General features: G+C 41.3%; 1 protein-coding gene across 4 annotated transcripts in view; it reads left to right on the forward strand.

Moving 5' to 3' along the window:
• Positions 1-20,919, forward strand: part of HESO1 (Nucleotidyltransferase family protein) — a 95,053-nt gene that overhangs the window by 35,422 nt on the left and 38,712 nt on the right. For all 4 annotated transcript variants that reach the window (XM_087678223.1, XM_087678232.1, XM_087678243.1 and 1 more), the window contains 4 exons: positions 8,960-9,138; positions 9,247-9,342; positions 9,436-9,505; positions 9,659-9,786. In XM_087678223.1, the coding sequence (XP_087534349.1) occupies positions 8,960-9,138; positions 9,247-9,342; positions 9,436-9,505; positions 9,659-9,786 (473 nt within the window). The remainder of the gene's footprint in view (positions 1-8,959; positions 9,139-9,246; positions 9,343-9,435; positions 9,506-9,658; positions 9,787-20,919) is intronic.

Here is a 20,919-nt window from a genome sequence, read left to right on the forward strand (position 1 = left end):
AAGAAATACTTCAAAATGTTATGTTGTGTGATTGGTATGGCTCATATTAATATTGAGATAAGCCGCTAATTCTGATGCCCAGTAGAGGAATAATTCTTATCAACAAATTCCCACAATTAATTTCATGCTACAAGCTGTTGAGCAAGGAAAAGTAAAGGCCTAAATTATTCTTAAGTTATCATGAATTATGGCCTATTTAACTCATAAAAGTCAGCCCCCAAAAAGGTTCATATCATAAAGAAAATAATGTCTATTTTTGGTAGGAAAAATACTCAAAACTCCCTATAAAAAGGTAGTTGTGGTCATTCCCAGCCTTTATCCTGATCATTCTCCTCATCACCAATACTTTTTCTTCATTGCCATTATCTCTCCCCTGCTTTGCAGTCATTGCCATCATCACCCTCTGCTGCATTTGCCTCTCTCTTCTGCACAGCGACTTTTGGCCTGTCCTTTGTCGCCGTCGTTCTTGCCTAGATGTGCTGCTGTTTGCTGCCCTTGGAGGTCAATCATCCCTACATTTTCACTCCTGCAGGTCTGCTGCTAGCATTTCAGAGCCTTGGCAGGCTGTCATTCGGTGGACTGCTGTGATGTTGTGTTCAGGATCCGCCTTGACACTCTTGGAGCTTTTCAGCATCTCTGACACCTATTCTTTGCTCTGGTCCTCCAGATAGGGAGGCTTGATGCCCCTTTGTAGCATTCTCATTTCATTATGATCTTCTCCTCATTGAGAATTCATCGTATTGTGTTTATTCTGTTTTGTACACTCTATGTTCGTCTTTGTTTTCCCTAGCATTTCTGTACACCATCTCCATAGAAAATTCAAGTTGAATTGAAGCATCTTGTTTTATGTTTTTGGTGAATGTATCTAGGACCGAGCATGTGTGAAAGATACAATGGGTGGATGTTTTATACATTTTATTGGCTCTTCAATTTACGGAGTGAGCGTATACCTTACATGCATCTTCATATTTACATCGAGGTATAGAGGGAGGCACGTGTGAAGATACATTAGGGTTTGTAGAGAAAACATGTAGAGTGTATGAACGTGACACTCACACATTGAGCTCAAACAAGAAGACTAATTGTTAGTGAATGCAATAATGAAATGAAGGATGAAAGGAAAAGATACAAATGAACATTTTTCAAGGAGTGAGGGCTGTCAAACAACCACTTGCTAAAAATAATAGGTATGCTTTGATACCATGTCAAAATAAGTGACAATGCAGAGAGACAGTAGGGTTTGCGGGGAGTAACACTGAGTGTGTTCGGCAAATACTGAGAGAGAAGAGAAACTCAGAAACACAAGGAAAACACGGTGATGATGCACTGAACCATGCTATGAGAAGAAAAGCTGATACAATGGAGCCGAAGCTCAAAAGATAATTGCACTGTCTTGTCTGAATTAGGCGGCAACACCTATGGGAATCTGCATAGTGAAGGGAGTGAAAGGTAGTCCTCTAGGTAGTGGGCTATTGAAGTAATCACTGGAAGGTGAAGGATAGCTATCAAGGGAGTATCTGATGCTGTTGGAGATGTGGAAGGTGATCACTAGCTATGTCGAGGGAGTGAAGTGCAGTCCTCTGATGTTGGGGAGTGACTTGGGTAGCAAAATGCAAATCCCACAGTGTTGGAGCTATCAAACGTAGGGAGAGCAGCCTTGATATTGATGCCAAGTGGATAATGATGATGCCGAAAGGTGGAGAATGAGCCGGGCTGCAAAAACGTAGGTCCCAGCAGCTCCTGTGATAGACGGGTGATGAAATAACTGATGCTTGGTGATGGAGACTGTTGCTAGAGGCTAGGATGCTGATGCCAAGTTGGAGATGATGACGCCAGGCAAGGAAAAGTTAAGCCTGATAGAAAAGGGTGGTGATGCCAAGCAGAGGATGGTGATGCCAAGTGGAAGATGTTCCAAATGTAAGGCATGATGATGGAATAGGGCGCTTGAAGTAGAAGAGAAAGGGTGAAGGCAGCCACGAGCCATGAACCGCAATGTCCTCCTGAAGGTGTGTGAGGGCGATGGAAGGGGTTGGTGAGAGAAGGAAAGGGTGTTTGATGATGGAGGAAGAGGGGTGAAGAATGACTAAAGAGTGGTAGGAGTGAAGAATGAATGAAGTGATAGCCTATTTATAGGCATAAGTTGTCTAGGGTGGCACACCATTGTGTGGGCGCCCAATGAAAAAGTGGTCAAAATGTGGACACCAGCCGTTTTTGGGGCTGTCAGTGCAAAACCCTAAATGAAGTGTGTAAATTGAAGAAGTGGTTTCTCAACACCACTCTCCTCTTGGGGAGTGGCTAAGAGAAGACAATTCGTTTCTATGAATGGGTTTGGAGTGTAGCACACCACAGATGTCTTGGAAGAAAGCTGATGTAGAGGGCTGAAGATAGCAAGGCAGTTGGTTGGATGTTGAAACACAATAGTGTTGAGGTTGCGGATGAGAAAACATAGCAATGTATTGCCTAGTTATAGTCTTTGTCAAATGCTGAGACAACTAGTAGCCAAAATGCAAATGTAGGTGATGTTAGAGTGAAGCAATGCAGAAGCGAATGACCAAGACAAAGAGTGAATAGAGAGAGAGAGAGAAAGAGGCAGTGTGACACAGAAAATCTGCAGTGAAGAATGCTGTATGAGGATGCAGAAATATATAGGGGTACAGAGAGAATATCTGCGTATGTCTCCACCTCGAAGATCTCAGTCTTCATCAGCCCTGAGGGTAGTCTCCACGGCCTGCAGCTTGAAATCTGTGAAAACAACTGTGGGAGACTGTTGAAATCAGGGCCAATAAATAGGCCAGGAAAAATGCCAAAAATGGACAGCAGCTGCCCAACCTGCACTGTCCAACTGCAACAAACCTGACTGGCTGTGCTATGTGGCACCTGCGCTCATTACTGGCTGTTGTACAGACTAATTGCCATGGGGACTGCCTGGAGAAACTGCTGCGAAACTGCTCAGATTTGAATCGGTGTGTCCAAGGAATGCCAATCTCTAACAGGTGATTGCTGGGTAAAATGGAATCGTGCTCCATAGTGTATGGGATTTCGCAGGTTTTCAGCCACATTAAATGCCCAACATATACATAGAATGCAAATGTAGTTAATGCAATAGGAGCATACTCATGTTGCAAGGTATGATGCAAAGGGTAGATACAACATGGAAGAGATATTGATGTCGAAGACAAAAGGATGAAGCCCAACCTGAATGTATCATGAGGGAAAGCAACCCCTCTCAAACCATGGATGTCAATGCTGAAGGAGGAGTTCAAGGTGGCTCATGCTATGGAGAACCAAATGAAGAAGTTGATGAAATAGAAGCACCTCAATTGGAAGAGCTGTGCTAGAGAAGTAGCCATTGTGGTAGCATCAAGAGATGCTTGAAGCTCAGCCTCAAGAGGGGAAGCCTCAATGCCTAACATGTAGGTGCTAGGATAATCCAAACTTGCATACTAGTGCTTCATATTTGAGATGCGTTGGTGCTAAGCTAAGAAAGGAAACAAAGCTAAGCCAAAGGGGGAGTAGCATGCAATGGAAGAGAGTGAGTGGAAGAGAAAGAAACTGGCTCAACTCGATTAGCCTAAGGACCTAAGAGTGGAAGAAGTGCTAGATTAGTCTAAGGATGCATAAGCTTAAGGGAGGGCCCACCATTGTGTATGTCCTTTGACACATCTCTAACAAGCTGAGGGTTAGCAGCCGATTAGAGACCAGTGGTGCGGAAGCGTATGAGCAAGACCGAGAGATAGAGTGAACACAGAGAGAAGAGAGAGAGAGGAAAAGAGACAGAAGAACACAGAAGATCTGCAAATGATGAATGTTGAAGAAAGAATGCTGATATGTACACGGACACAATGTGTACGCCTATGTTTCTCCTCCTCGATGGTCTCAGGGGTTGTGAACCTTGACATTTGTGCAACAATCTTCACGATCAACAATTTGGAATATTGCAGTCAGATGATGAAAATGTGTGTTGATTGAACTGACATAAATAGCCCCATAAAATAGGAGAGTTCAACTAATAATTATTGGCCGATTGCACACAAAACTAAGCCAGGTGCCTACTGACATCACACGTGGCACCTGTAGTAAATGCGTTGATTGCTCTTGCACATGAGAATCCACCTAGTACTGCCACATGGTGCCTGTCTGACTGCTCACGACTGACTAGAATTGCCAAACTGCCACATGAAGGGACCAAATTGCAGGCGACAACTCTGGAATGCCTGTCCAAGGGATGCCCATAGCTCTAACATCCCCTCTCAGATCCTAGACAAGGCATGAGGCGGAGGGATCTAGAATGTTGCATATCAAAGATAGGGCAACCGTGGGTTGCTTCTTGCTACTCCATGCAATAGCACCAGCACCCAAGGTAAAGCAATAACTTGTCGTGGACCTCCTGTGATTCACAAATCCAGCCCAGTCCAAATTACTTCAACGTGGAAGCACAAGATTTGAACCATTTGCACTTGCTAGGTAGTAGATCCCTAGATCAAGGGTTCCCCTCATTCAGGAACCGTAAAATCCGTTGAGCAACTTGCCAATGCACCATCTTGGGTTCTCTCATGAACTCATCCGGCAAACCTACAACAAAACACAAGTCAACATGAGTGTTGAGAAGCCATATCAAGGACCCAATCAACTGCTTGTAGTGGGTAGTATCCACCAATGGAGAATACGCATTGGCTGTAGCCTTCGAGTTCGGATTCATAGGAGTAGAAATGGCCTTATAGTCATCCATCTCAAATGCGGCCAAAAGCTCCTGCACATACCGTTGCCAGGAGATGAAAATTCCGGTTAAGAGTTTGGTAAATCTTATGGCCTTAAAAGAAATGGAGAAGGTCCATATGTCATCTGGAACACCTCGTGTAGTGCTGCCTTAGTCTCCTTAACCTTTTGGGCATGGTCACGTGACAAAATAAGCTCATCCACATAAAGCACGAGCAACACGTATACTGCCTCAACCTCTGCAGGGTCCATGCGAATACCATCAACTGATACAATATGTCCTAAAAAGTGAATTTTATGCAAGAAGAATTCACTTTTCTTATCATTGATAACCAGCCTATGCTCACGTAGTTCATTGAACACAATGTCCAAGTGCCTTCTATGCTCTGTCCTGTTCTTTGAATATATAATCATGTCATTAAAGAAAGTGCCCACAAATCCTCTGTGGCCTTAAAATGCAATCCATCATCTGATTGAAAGTGGTTGAGAGAAGCGGTCAGTATACATTTTCAGAAATGATATGCAATCCTTTTCTAACTTGGACGTATTCCCAACATTCTCACTATCATCTTTATCCTTAGTAAAAACCAAATATGCTAAAAGATGATTTTTTATTACTTTAAAAGTGACAACTGCAGATACAATGAGGATAGATTCACCTTTCAACTTTACATTAAGTGTGAGTGCCTTTTCCTTACGTTGAATAGTGATCTCTTTTGCATGAGAATCAATCATTGCATGCATACGGTGACACCATGGCATACCAAGCAATACATCACAACCCTTAAGTGGAGCAATGAAGAACTCTTCGGTGTCCATATATCTTGTATATGCAACCGAAGCTTTTCAATGAGTGGTGTGACAGGCTCTGTATAGCCTTTACATGCCATTTCAACTTTCCCCATGGGTTCCATCTCATCCTCTTTGATGCCTAGACAGGCTGCCATGTCAACAGAGATGAAGTTGACTCGTGCACCATCATCAAAGAAAATCAATGCATGTTGATCCTTAATTTTACCCCATGCTCTGTACAACTCAGTAGCATCATCATTGCGCTGATCACTAATAACATTGGGCACCAATTCCACTGATGTTTTGGGCTTTTTTTCTTTAGAATCTCCTTGATTTTGTGATTTTCCAGCTTGTTGCCTATTGGGACAGTCTCTTGCAATGTGACCCTCCTGTTCACAAATAAAACATTTATTTGCAGCTATGAATTCCCTTTAAGATCTGCCCCTTTTCTTAGCCTTAAATAACTTTTTATTTAGCTTCTCCCCACCCTCTAGGAAGCCCGAATCCTTCCCACACAATAAAGCATCTGCTGTAGTAGCACTCTCTATGAGTTGAGACATGCTAGAGACAATGGATTTAATGCAAAAATCCCTGATTTCTTTGGGTAGCCCACAAATATATTTTTTCACTTGCTCATGAAGGGGTATGGGGCGATAAGAAGTAATAGGCAGGAATACATCCCAAAAATTCTTATTGTATTGCTCAAAATTCTTACATTCCTTAGTATCCGGCTTATTTCAAGTTGTCATGATGTCCATCTCAAAGACACTTATCAATCAATTCGATGGAAACATTTGCTTGAATTGTACCCATGTTGACGGTGCTCTACCTTGCATCAAAAGAGTGGACCACCACTGCAATTCATTCCCTTTCACGAAAGTGGTTGCCTTTCGAATCTTTGAGGACTCAATGAAGTTCCCACCTGAATACGCTGCATCAAATTGTTGAATGAAAGTCAAAGCTTTCGGCTTATCTTGTGCACCACTGAAGGACTCAAACTTCATTGCTTTTCCACCCTCATCATGGTCTTTTGTTGCCCCTTTGGGTATCAAGTTGTCATACATTGGTTGTGGCAGAAAGGGTGCATTTGCTGAATTTACATTAAAACCAACACCAAATGGAGCATTTGCATGACTAGCATTCATTCCTTGAATCCCATAAGCATTCAGGGATACAGATGCATCACTAAACATGCTACTTTGTGCCCTAGGCATCAAAACCAATGTTGCTATACATAGGGTTTTGCATATTTCTAGCCATACTTGAATACATTGGGCCTTGCACACCATGCATTGGCTATTACATACCATAGGGATTTGTGCCATAAATTTCCATATGCAGTCCCTTTCCAACCATAGTATGAAAAATCATGCTTCTACCAAAGTATCTTGGCCTGCTCTATCATAGCATGCATGCTAGACTGTCCAAAATCCATTGGATTGGCATGTCCATGATGGCCTTGCATTTGTATTCCTTGCCCCGTAGGTATCAACTATTTTGCTTCATTAGCATCTTTGGGAGCTTCAAATGAAGGCTTTGGCATTACCTGCATCCTACTATCCCAAAGGTGTAGAAGATGTCTTTTCCTTGCCCTTGCTGTCCTTCTTCGGAGAGTTTAAAAATAGGTAAATTGAGGATCATTTGCTAATTCAGCAAAGGGATTTGCTGCTGTCCTCATCCGATTCTTGAATTGGTCATCAAAATCCTCTTCACTTTGCTGGTCATCAGCCTCATTATGCCTTGAAGACCTTGCATCTTGCCCAAGAGCAACATTTTCAGCTTGTTGTCCATGGTCTGAGCCTTGTCCAAGATCAGGCATTGCATTTTTTTCATTCCCATGTGAATGCTCATATTGAGAGGCATCATTACTGCTTGATTGCATCTCACTTTATGAAGACATATTGCTGTAATTTCTCAGCTGAGAGCAAAAATCAGCACTAGCACAATGCTTTGGCTTGTAATCACATGCCTCCGGCCCACCAAATCAAGGGATTGAGTGGTATCTTGGCAATGGAACCATGAAACCAACCTTCCATCTTGGAAAGGGTGGTAATTCCTTGATTAAGCACTGAAACCATTATCTAGCCATTTAATTAAATTTTTAGAATTAAATAATTCTGAAAATTAAATTCAGCCCTTTTGACCCTATCCAAAATTAAATGTGCCCATCTATAATTGAATTGGCTAGGCCATTTTTGACTTGAAGTGGTCCCCAACTTCTGTTGACCCTTAGACTGGCATTAATTAAGTAATTAATGGTAGTCCATAGTGTCACCATTGACACTTATTGGCCAAAGCATTGCCCTAGGATCGAATTTGATTCCAACTGACCAACAAATCGAGTCGGCATAACTTATCACAACTTTTTCCTTTGACAGTCACTGCATCCTTGGGGTCCTTGGCTTGGTACTATGGAATATTTGCCATGTGCATCACATGTACTTAAAAACCCTTGCACATTTGATTAATAACTTCATCAAATGTTATAAACAAGATTAAAGCATCTCAAAATTTCATGTCCGTGTGACACACATTGACGCATAGAGTTGTGTGTTGGGGTTGATTGTTGCAGCCTTGTGCCTTCTACCATTGTAGTCACATTGTTCCTCCTCTTCGGCATTCTTCCTTTGTCTGCTTCTCTCTCCATGTTCACTTTCCTCTTTCCGTTGTGCACTCTCACAATTATGTGACTTGCTTCTTGGCAAGTGTGTTTGTATGTATTGGTGCATGTTAGATGGCAGCATTGATCATTGCAAAGCTGGGCTTGGTCATATTTGATAGAGTACATAGAAATGGTGATGGAAGAGTTTATAACTTGGGCTGTGCCCTAGTTGTAGAGGCTTCTTATGAGCATACAAGATGTAGGGACTGAGTACCAGCCAAGAAGTTTTTTGTAATACAATAATGAGCATAGCATAGAGGTTTAATTAATAGCTAGAACTACTTAACTCATATAGTATAGTTGAAGCAATAAGTACAAGCATGAGTCAGTTACACAGTATGCAGGTAGAGGCTTGATACTATAATGAGAATAGACTAAATGCTCCACACACCGTGCTGAGCTCTCTAGTGAAGGCCAAACTAGTCTCAAGTCCTTTTCATAAAATAATGGTTCAGGGTTTCTTCTACTGTAGCGTGTCCTAAACAGGTGCATCTACATCAGGCACCACAATGCTATAAGGTGCCTTTCCAGCTTACAAAAGGCCTATGAACTTGCCCTAGCCACAAAACAACTAGAATGGGCATTTAAACCCCCCCAACCCACCCCCCCACCCCCCCCAATTGCCTTTTTTGTATGTTTCCAAACTCCTCACATTTGTAAAATTGGATTGCTCAGTTAATGCTAATAATAACTTGGTCCCAATTGCCTTTTTGGTATGTTTCCAAACTCCTCACATTTGTAAAATTGGATTGCTCAGTTAATGCTAATAATAACTTGGTCCCAATTCAGCTGCAGTGCAGAATGCACAATTCATACCTTATGCTCGTGTGCCACTTCTTACATTTAAAGATTCCCGCTGCCGCATTTCATGTGACATCTCAGTTGACAATGGTGTTGCGATTTTGAAGTCCCGATTCTTGCGTTGGATAGGTGATGTGGATCCCAGGTGTCGTGATCTAATTTTCCTGGTAAGTGTGTTGTATGCTATGTCACTTGTTCTTTTGGGTGTCTTCTGCTATTTTGTTGAAGTACAACCTTATAGCTATCTAATAAATTTTTGATCAAGATGGTGTCAGGTGAAATGCTGGGCAAAGGCACATCATGTAAATGACCCAAAGACTGGAACATTAAACTCTTTTGCACTTTGCCTGCTTGTTGTCTTTCATTTACAAGTAAGCATTGCATCAGTATGGTGTTATTTTACCCATTCACCAAGTTCCATTAAAGTCCACGGTAATAATTCATTTCCTGGTTTATTTTTCCAGACACGATCACCACCACTGCTTCCACCCCTTAGTACTGTTCTGGATGAAGATATTGCTAGAAATCTAAAAGGTAGTAGATAGATTATCATTAGATATAAACTGGTTTATAGAGTTTGCCTATACAAGAATGGCTAGCAACAATCATGCACATCATGAATTTCATTGGAAGAATATTCAGCTTGAAGTTTTCCTAAAAAGAACTATTGTGCACATGGATTTACAGAGGGGTATGCAAGCAGAGAGCAATTATTGAGCAGGTTGTGGGAAAGGATCCAACCTTTTATTGTCAACAAGTTTGGTGTCCAGAATAAAAGCTCTGTGGCAGAACTTTTTGTGTCATTTTTCAACCAGGTATTATTGAAAAGAAACATGTCTTTCTCATTTGCAGAGTGTATTTAGCAACACACTGAACAGAAGTAAAGTGATGGCTGAGCCAAAATATGGACATGGTGTTTCATAAGGAATTAAATAAATGGCATGTAATCTAGAGGAATATTCATAAGTATACTGCTTAAATACAGGATGAAATTCCTTGACTTGAAACTGTGGTCCATCACATTCAAGCTTTGTAAAGTAGGTTGGTGCTGTGCACTGCTATTTTGAGACCTTTCAAGAAAAAAAGGCCTAGGTTTTGGGGGGGGGGGCAGGGGGCAAAATACCCTCACATTTCAATAACTACCGAAATGCCCCTGCTTAAAATTCCCAATGTACTGCTCCATGTCTGGCAACATTTCTGAAATGTGGCTCAAATTTTTCTAATATACCTAATAGACCCCTCATCATTGTGTGCACATTTTTTCATCAATGATATTGGCAAGTCTTACAAGGATGACTTTGTTTCATCAATATATGAAACGAAGTAGCTCATGAGTCATGAGACAACTGCCACTATTCTTGAGCTTTTTGTGGTGATTTATGTATAAGGTACTTGAGTAGATCCCAGTTTAGCAAAAGAATGGAATATGCATAGTTTAGAGTAGCTTGACCAGAAAGATACAAGGGTATTTTGGTAATTTTGAAATTTCACAAAATTTAGGGGTATTTTGCTGATCAAGACTGAAAGAAGAAGAGTTAAGTGATTTAATGTTTTGCTTTACTATTAGTGGTTCATTATTCACTGTCTTTTTGGTGAGGAGTAGAACTTTAGAATCGATGGTAGTCAACACTAGAATGTTCCAATTGCCATGGGAACATGCTAAGTAACAAGAGTGGGAAGTAAGCTTGCTTCAGCACCATTGTAACCAAAATACTCAACCTATACAATATTCATTGGTAAACACACCAACATACTCACTATCATCCTCACTTATGTCCCCTCATCCCTAGTCTGCAAAGGTCTTGCTATCTTGAGTGCAATTCTACCTTTTTTAATACATATTTCAAGCATCCTCGAAGCTCAAGACATTGTCATCTATATTTATTTATCATTTTGGTTGGAGGTTCAGTATCTCTCGAACCTCCATTTCTTTCCCCGAGCCTATTTTTGAATCCCAAGCCTGTTTTGAATTTTTGAATTGCATGCACGCAGGGTTGAGGGAGGTTAACGTGGCTTTAATACCCCACGACCTCTTTCTCTCATGAGCCCTAGTGTCTAGCTATAGCTCTAGCTTGAAGTGCACCATTAATTGCCTTCCCTAGAACAAGGGTGGAGAAGGAGAGTACTAGAACAGCAGCAAGATTGCTACAAATCAATTATTGGCTTTTACATTGAGACACGCAATCTTAGTTCTTTCTCTTTTAGACCACCCTCAGCTTCCTGCATGGTGCGTGGTTACCAACTACAACACCAATCATAATGAGTCTTGATTTAACTATTAGAGAACCTTCTCAGCGCCCTCCAATGACTTGAGTACCAACCTTGGCAATGACTTATGATGGAAATGGTTCAGTGCCTTTAACCCAAGCACTTCTTACGCCACTTGGGGTGGCCTTAAGTATCACTAGAATGTGAATTGTGAAAGAACTACTGGCATTCTAAATAAACACCCAAGTGTTTTAATAAAAAATACTTCTATTTTGGTATCTCTAGCTTTGGGCATGGTGACCATTGCATTGGCATTGAAGCATACGGGTGCTAGACATGTAGTAGACATTCTAGGCCATGTGGCACATGGGGAGGGCCAAGAAACGAGTCCATAATCTAAGATTTTAAGGTTGTAAAACTTTAATTTGAAGTTCAGTCAAAATTTCAAAAGTGGGAGCTCAAAACTTAAGTTTGGGCCAAATTTTGGGCAGCCACTTAAGCTTTTGGACAGTATTAGTTCTTAGTCCTAACCTTTAGGATTAACAAATGGTCTTGCTACTTTTCAATAGATGACAGATGATCTATTTCACCCATACCTCAAAAAATGGATATTTGTTCTCCTCAATGACATACTTATTTTATAGTAAGTCATTGGAGGAATGTTCAAACCACTTGCGTATTGTCTTATGTCTCCTAAGTCAAGAATGCTTGTTTGCAAAATTTCCCAAGTGCAAATTCTTTCGTATGGAGCTTTTTTATCTTGAGCAGGTCATCTTGGTTGATGGTATCCAAATTGATCCTAAAAAGATTCAAGTAGTGCTTGATTGGCCAATTCTGAGGATCATAAGACAAGTAAAATTCATTACCCCATAGGTGCTGTCCTTTATCAGGATGACCAATATGTTGCATTTGAGAGCCGTAGCTCAGGAATGCCCAAATGCGCTACACCGCTCAACAAAAGGAATCAGTGGCGGTTATCCATGTACTTAAAATTTGGCGTCATTAATTATCCAGTACTTTGTTCAATATTTGGATTGATTACCATTAGCCAGTCAATGGCCGCAAGGTGAGATGGGCAGAGCTAATGTAGGAGTCTGATTCGAGATTCATTACTAGAAAGGTGCAACTATTATGGTTACTGATGCCCTTAGTTAGATCCTTGAAGTCAATGCTCAGTTTTTCTTTGAAATTTCGATTGATTTCTATTATTCTCTCAAAGGACATTGTGAAAACGATTCTAACTTTGGTAGGATCTAGCAATTTGTCAAGGATTGACCTAGTAGCCGAGGAAGATTTGGAAGTTTGGACACCCGAAAGCTGGCTTCTAAGGGAAAGATGGTGGAAAAGTATTCCATTCATAATGGATTACTGCTTAAACAAGACAATGTATGTGTGCTCGATGATATGGATATCCACAAAAAGATTTTGTATTGTGTCATGATGTATTGAGTGCAACCTTGGATCCGCTAGACTTTGGCCTTGGCTACACACTACTTTTATTGGCTGCACATGAAGACTTTGGTTGAGTCTTATGTGCATGAGTGCCTACAATGTCAATTGAGTAAAGCTGAATGACACAAGCAAGCCATCGAGTCGGTTGGTCTCTTTGTGAGGTATCTATGTAGACATTATGGTTTGTGCAAAGAAATTGTTGGTGGCCATGATCCTAAGTTTACTAGCCATTTTTGGCAAATGGTCTTTTAGAAGTTGGAGACTTGATTGTCCATGTCATCTTTGGAGCATCTTGAGACTCATGGATAGACCCAGAGAACAAATCAAACTATGGAGGATGTGCTGCATACATATCTCATAAACAATGTGATTGGGAGTGTTACCTTCTTCAGATTGAGTTTGCTTATAACAATGCTAAGCATTTGGCTATTGGGTATAGCCTATTTATATTAATGTATGGTTATGAGCCAAAATCATTGATTGCTGTTGAGTTGGAGGGGTAAAAATGCAATCCATGGTCAAGTTTCTCCACAATATGCAAGAAATGTTGACAATTGCAAGGGAAAACATTAAAATAGCCTAGGATTGTGCAACATTTTATGCCAACCAAAGTCGTACTCCTCAAGAGCTCTAGGCAGGCATGTGGGTTTATCTTAAAAGTCCCAAAGGACTCTAATTCAAGAACTATTGACAAGTGCTATAAGTAATCTTCCAGGTAGTGTGATTCTTGTTGGATTACGAAGAAGATAAGTAGCCTGTCTTATGAGCTAGTTTTACCTTCAGAGATTTGAGTTTATTCCGTGTTCCATGTGAGTCATTTGAGAGAATGATTAGGGCAAGGCGAAGTGATAGTTCTGATTGGAAGTCTTGCAACTCAAGGACACTGCTTGTCATGTTCCACTCGAGTCCGAACTGGTCTTCATCATAGGACTAAATAATCCCATTTGACCATTTATCTTGAGTATTTGGTCAAGTGGACAAACCACTCGGAGACAGAGGCTACCTGGGAGTCGGTGTTAGTAGATTAGTTAGCTCATGAGTGAGTTTGTGCAGAGGTATTTATGGACTGGGGATATTAGATTAATTTAGGTATTTTTCTAGTGATTATATTTAAGGATTCTGGCATTATTTTGTGGCATACCAACATTATTATTATTATTTTATTGATGGCGGACCTGATACATTATTAGCATTTTTTGATGCCTATATATTTAGGCTTCCTCCTCCTTGGCCATCATCATCCACTTGTAGACTTTCAATGCGGATTTTGTTGGAGAGAGGGAGCCGGTGCCAGTGCCCACATAGCTAATGACTGACTATTTTATGTGATAGTTTTGTGTTTGGTACATGGCTTCCATTTCCTAAGCATACCTCCAAGCTGTCCTTTGTAGTGTTCTTTTACTTTCTTTTGTTTTCTCTTTTCACTTGTGTTGTGTAGTCTATTACAGCAATCTCCTATGCTTCCATCAGTGCATCCACTTTTGAAATGGTAGGGACAGCTCTAGCGGATGAAGTTCGAGCTAAAGGACACTATGCAGTCTTTCTTACTTCGTGTTACACATGTACATAATCAACTTTGACACATGCAGTCCATGCTTCGAAAGATTCATCTTGTGGTGACTGTGCTCTATAAGCTCCCTTGAGAGTTTGATGGAGTGGCCAATACTTTGCAAGCCATCATTGATGCCAATGAGCTTCATGCATATGTCCTCGATGTTGCTTGAGCATGAGGTGTCATTGAAGTTATAGGGGAGGCTTTCATCTCGGTATCGTAGACATGATGAGGCATTTGCAACTTTAGAGAGGGGTGGCAGTAAGAAAAAATCAAAGATCCGATGTTATTAATGTGATAAGAAGGGACATTTATGGTGTCATTGAAGTTATAGGGGAGGCTTTCATCTCGGTATCGTAGACATGATGAGGCATTTGCAACTTTAGAGAGGGGTGGCAGTAAGAAAAAATCAAAGATCTGATGTTATCAATGTGATAAGAAGGGACATTTATGCTAGGACTGGAATGAGTTAGTGGCTTTGCGAAAGGAGAAGAAGCGGGATATGGACTTGTACGATGTGTCATCCTCATCCTATTCTCACTTCGATTCGGATCCTCCAGCCAAGGCAAAGGCCAAGGTGCGAAAGGGGTCATCTTCTTTGTAAAATATGTTGGATCTAGAGCATGGCAGATGCGGAAGCTATGGAGGTTGAAAGAGAAAGAAGAAACTCATGAATACATTGACCTTGACAAAGACAAATTGTTACACAAGTGAATTAGGTTCCAAGATTGAGACTTGGACTCATAAACACAATCTTGTGTGTGGACAGTGACATTGACACTTTACTAGAAAGGAAAGAGTACACTTGCAAAGTGTGGGCACACCATAAACATGGCAAAACACCAGAGGCTATCGCAGAAAAGGCTAAGTGTGGGTACCACAAACATGATGGACATCTAGAGGCTGCAGCAGGGATCTCACAAAGTGTACAGAGGCTGTAGTACAAGGATAACTGAGGAGTTTACAAGTTTATGTTTGAGGCATTAGCGCTAGGAAATACAAAACTAAAAACGTCTATTTGAATAGAAGGACTGATGAGGTTTGTCCTTCTCCTGGTGGTCTTCTTCTTCTTCTTCTTCTTCCTTTGCTATGTTTTCTTCTTCTTCTTTGACTGCAACTAGATAGGCCTTTTGGTACCTCTTTCTGGCGTGGTAGAACTTCTCGGTGTGTCCTGTCCTTTTGTAGAAGTCATAGAAGAGCTGATCCTTCTTGCCTTTGTCCTGTTGCCAACATATAATGCTTTTTCATGTCTAGAGGTACTTGGTTCTTCCTTAGTTTTTAGCAGCTGAGCAATGATGAATAGAAGTTGGAAGAGCAGAGAAGGAGGCTGAGATGAGCTAGGCCATGCCCAACTTGGCTCTGATACCATGTAAAATATGTTGGATCTAGAGTATGGCAGATGCGGAAGCTATGGAGGTTGAAAGAGGAAGAAGAAACTCATGAATACGTTGACCTTGACAAAGACAAATTGTCACACAAGTGAATTAGGTTCCAAGATTGAGACTTGGACTCATAAACACAATCTTGTGTATGGACAGTAACATTGACACTTTACTAGAAAGAAAAGAGTATTGCATTAGAAAAAGAATGCAAGTACAATGCTTTATAGGAAATGAGTGGTGGTACTTTCTCCTACTGTGCATATGGGATTCTGGTCCTGAGCCCTCATTGCTTCTCACAAAGGGATTGAAGTAAAGGAATCGATTAGGCATGGAGATCGAGACAGACGGTCATTACGCGCAGTGAGAGAGACAGGGAGAGTGCAAGAGAGCAGAGTATAGAGTGAATACTTTTTTAGGTACAATGATGAGTGTACCAGTTTAGGTTTTAGATAGATATATGTATGAAAGTACAATGTGCTAAGGGTGTGTTCACACCCGTGCACATATAAAAGGCACGATGGCCCTTTATTTCCAATAACCTCCCACCTAAAGGCAATGTGCCTTAAGAGGAGAAAAGAATCAACTAAGTCTAAGTATGTACAAAGTTGAAATAAATATATCTATCAAACTCCCATCATCTGTCGGTAATAAGCAAACTGCTCTGTTGGAAGACTCTTTGTGAGAAGGTCTGCAGGATTATCATCTATATGCACTTTGAGAAGCTCAATTCTCTTGCTATCAAGTACATCTCTAATGAAGTGATACTTCACCTGTATGTGCTTTGTCTTTGCATGAAAAACAAGATTCCGTGCTAGCATGATAGCACTTTGACTATCACAATGGAGAACAGGTAACTTCGTGATGCCAAGCTCTCCCACCAGACGTGAAAGTCATAAAGCCTCCTTGCATGCCTCAGTGGGGCAGCTACATACTCTACCTCTGTAGTAGACAATGCAACACACTTTTGTAGCTTGGAGATCCAGGAGACTGCTCATCCTGTGAAAGTAAACACATACCTAGAAGTGGACTTCTTGCAGTCGGCATGACTAGCATAGTCTGCATCCGTAAGGCCAACAACAGATGCTTTCTGCTTTCCAAAGCAGATGCACAACTCCTTTGTGCCTTTAAGGTATCTCATAATACCTTTCATTGCATCCCAATGCTTCTTGCCAGGGGTTGCCATGTATCTGCTAACCACTCCCACTGCAAAAGCAATGTCAGGACGTGTAGTAACCATAGCATACATCAAACTGCCAACAGCTGAAGCATATGGTATCTTGGCCATTTCAGCCTTCTCATCATCAGATGTAGGGCTATCCTCTGCACTGAGTTTCACATATGGAGGCAATGGAACCCCAATTGTTTTCCCCCCTTCATATTGAAATGCTGCAAAACTTTGGAGATATACTCTTGCTGAGATAGATAGAGTAAACCTTTAGATCTATCTCTGAGTATCCGCATGCCAAGAATGTGATTTGCATCACCCAGATCCTTCATGTCAAAACTGCCATGAAGACTTTGCTTCAAAGAATCCAAGGCATGAGTATCCCTGCCAGCAATCAGTATGTCATCAACATACAAAACCAAGATAATCAGGCTACCATCTGCTGCCTTCTTGGTTTACAAGCAGCGATCCACTTGACTTCTATGAAAGCCTAGGGATTGAATGAATGTATCAAACTTATGATACCATTCTCTTGGTGCTTCTTTCAGCCCATACAAACTCCTTTTGAGTTTACATACCATTTGTTCTCTCCCTTGTTTAACAAACCCTTCAGGCTGCTGCATATATATGTCTTCATGCAGATCACCATGTAAAAACGCAGTCTTTACATCCATCTATATGAGCTCCATATCCTCAATTACAACTAAGCCCAAAATGGTTCTCAATGTAGTCATCTTGACTACAGGAGAGAAAGTCTCATCAAAGTCAATTCCATGCTCCTGCTTGTACCCCTTTGCAACCAATCTTGCTTTGTACTTTGGTGAGGAACTAGAAGTGACCTTCATTTTGTAAACCCATTTGCATGGAAGGGTTTCTGCCCTTTAGGCAACTGCATCAAGTCCCAAGTGCCATTTTTTTCAAGAGATTCTATCTCTGACAGCATGGCTTTATACCATTTCTTGCTGTCTTGTCTGTCCATTGCTTCCTTGAAGTAGGACAGTTCACGACAGTCTGTCAACATGACATACTCAGCCACATTAATTGCACCAGGAACAAATTTGTCAGGTTGTCTAGTAGCCCTAGACGATCTCCTAACCCAATGGTCATTATTTGCTGGCTGTTCCTGCAAATTTCCATTTTCAGCATGCTGTCCTAGCATTTCAGCCTGCAAATCAGCATTAACAGCTTGCTGGCCTGGCTGTTCCTGCACATGTAATGGCTCATTTTCATGGGCAATAACTGGCTGATCATTTTCAGCATCATTTCCTGCATTTACAGGTTCATTTACAGCAGGTATTTGCTGTTGTACAGTGGGCACGTTTTGCTATCCAAAAGGTATTTCTTCCCGGAATACAACCCTATGGACCTCCTCAATCTTTTCGGGTTATTTGTGCATGCGATCTTCCCGGAAGATAACGTCATTGTTGCGCACTATTTTCCTTTTCTCAGGATCCCACAATTTATACTCCATTTCACCCTCGTCACCATATCCTAGGAAAATGCGTTTACAGGACTTTGGCTCAAGTTTGCTGCGTTTTTCTTTACGAATGTGTACAAAAGCCTCGCAGCCAAACACTTTCAAATGAGCATATGAAGGTGGCTTGCCCGACCACGCTTCTTGGGGAACTCCTCCTCCCCCCCAAAGACCTGTTTGGTGACCGATTTATCAAGGGAACGGCTGTCATAACAGCCTCTGCCCAAAATCCATGGGGTAATGCAGCATGAGACAGCATCGTACGGACCTTATCCTGGATGGTTCCATTCATACGCTTTGCAACTCCATTTTGGGGTGGATTATGAGGGATAGTGAGCTCCCTCTTTATCCCTTTGCTATCAGAAAATGCCTGAAAGGCTTTGGACACATTCCCCACCATTGTCAAAGCGAAGACACTTAAGTGTTTTATCTGTCTGATTTTCAGCCAATGCCAAGAATTTTTTAAACTTGCCAAGCACTTCATCCTTGCTACGAATAGGGTAAACCCATACTTTCCGTGTAGCATCATCAACAAAGGTGACAAAATATTTATTTCCCCCTAAAGATAATCCTGGCATTTGACATTTGAATATAGTAACTCTAGAGGAGAAGATTTCAAAGAAAGAGACTTTTTGTGAGAAGTTTGTGCATGTTTGCCATAAATATAATGATCACAGTGCTCAAAATCAGCATAATGAAGGCAAGGCAAGTAACCCAAACGAGAAAGCACTTTCATTCGTGTTTGACTCATGTGTTCCAACCGGCCATGCCACAAAGAAACACTTGGCTGCTCGATCACGGCAACAACATGGTCATGCACACTAGATACATGGAGTTGATATAACGTATCACTCTTGCAATCTCTGGCAATAATCCTAGATCCCTTACAGATCTTCCATTTTCCATCACCAAAGGTGGTATGAAAACCATCATCATCCAGCTGCCCTGTGCTGATCAAGCTCTTCTTGAGCTGAGGTACATGCCGTACATGATGAAGTGTAAAGACAGAGCCATGTTGAAACTATAACTGCACACTGTCAATACCTGCAATCTCACATGCATAGTTGTCCCCAAGATGGACAACACCATGTCGACCCCATGTATATTCAGAAAACCACTCACGATAAGGGGTGACATGAAAAGAAACACCTGAATCAAGAATCCAGGTATGCATGTCATCGTCTGTATTTGCAAGTAGAGCATGTGCACCAAAATGTGAAGAGACAAAGAGTACATCACTCCCACTGTCACTGTCATGAGTGACTACATTCACCTCTTCAATTTTTACACTGCTTTTCTTAGGCTGACTGTCCTTCTTCTCTTCCTTGCAATCATCTGTCTTCTTGCCTTTTCCTTTCTCTTTCTTCCATTTGTAGCAGTCACGTTTAAAGTGACCCTTCTTGCCACAATGATGGCATTCAACATCTTTGCCACGTGATTTACTGCGTCCCTTGCCATCATATTTGCCCTTGTGCTGTGATCTGCCCCTAGTATGCAAAGCACTGGAAGACTTGCTGGATGTATTGTTTTGTCGATTCATCTCTTCCATAAGTAGAGCACTCTCTACATCAGCATACAAAAGGATCACATTAGAATTGCTCATGGCAGTCCTGAACGTATTCCAACTCTTTGGTAGAGTGCAAAGCAAGAAAGTAGCCTTAAATTCCTCATCAATCATGAACTTCAAGGCAACCAGCTGGCTGAAAATGGAGTTAAACTCACTCAAGTGAGTAGACATTGCTGTACCTTCTTTCATACGCAAATCCGTAAGCTTTTTCAGCCAATACACTTTACTTGTAGCGCTCTTCTGTGCATACAGTTCTTCCAGTCTAGTCCATATAGCATATGCAGAATCAAAACCTTCAATGTTGAAGAGCAAGGCATCAGAAATCGATAGCTCTATGGTTGAGTATGCAAGCTCATTCAACTCATCCCAATCATCCTGATCCATTTCCACAGGCTTTGCCCCTTTAGTTTTGATTGGCTTTGCCTGCTTCTTTTGTAACAAGATATTGTAGCACTGTTTTTGCCACACTGCAAAATTATGTGCGCCTTCAAGCTTCTTTATATGCATCAAATTACTGCTGCCATTGCTGTCAGCCATGGTTTTCAGCTCAAAAGTGACCAAAAAACCAGTAAATGCAGGCCCAAATTGTCACCCAAGTGACCAAGGTACAAACGAGTACCAATCAGCAATAAATGACCACGCAGAAGTACAGATTTCAGATCTGTAATTCAGTTTTCAGAAGCATGAAACCAAGTGCTACAGCATTATCCAAACTGATTACAGCTGTTCCAAAAGGCATGTGCATCACTTTACATGAGAAATCCCAAAATTTCAGCTGCAATTTCTGTTGTACGTGTACCCATGGGCATAAAATTTGACACGAACGGTCAAAAGCCCCAAAATTTGGTGCTTGAAATCGTCAAACACATATCTGTAGTCATGCATAGGACTGTCCAATTTTGCCAATATAAAGCAATTTCAGCAAAACCCCCAAATTTTACCAGGTGTTGATGTCCAAATTGCGTGGAATTCAACCTGCATGTACATAAAATGACCAAATGCTACACAAATTTTGCCCAAATCGCAAAAGCCCCAAATTGCACGGGGTCCAATGTGCCTCAATGTCGAGAAATTGGGTCAATTTCAGCCCAATTTGTGCATGTACATGAAAAGCCCCAAATGTCCGGGACGAAATGTCACAAATTCCT

The sequence above is a fragment of the Lygodium microphyllum genome, chromosome 1 (genome assembly GCF_053477565.2).
Source record: "Lygodium microphyllum isolate KBCC chromosome 1, Lygodium_microphyllum_v1.1.10, whole genome shotgun sequence".
NCBI lineage: Eukaryota > Viridiplantae > Streptophyta > Polypodiopsida > Schizaeales > Lygodiaceae > Lygodium > Lygodium microphyllum.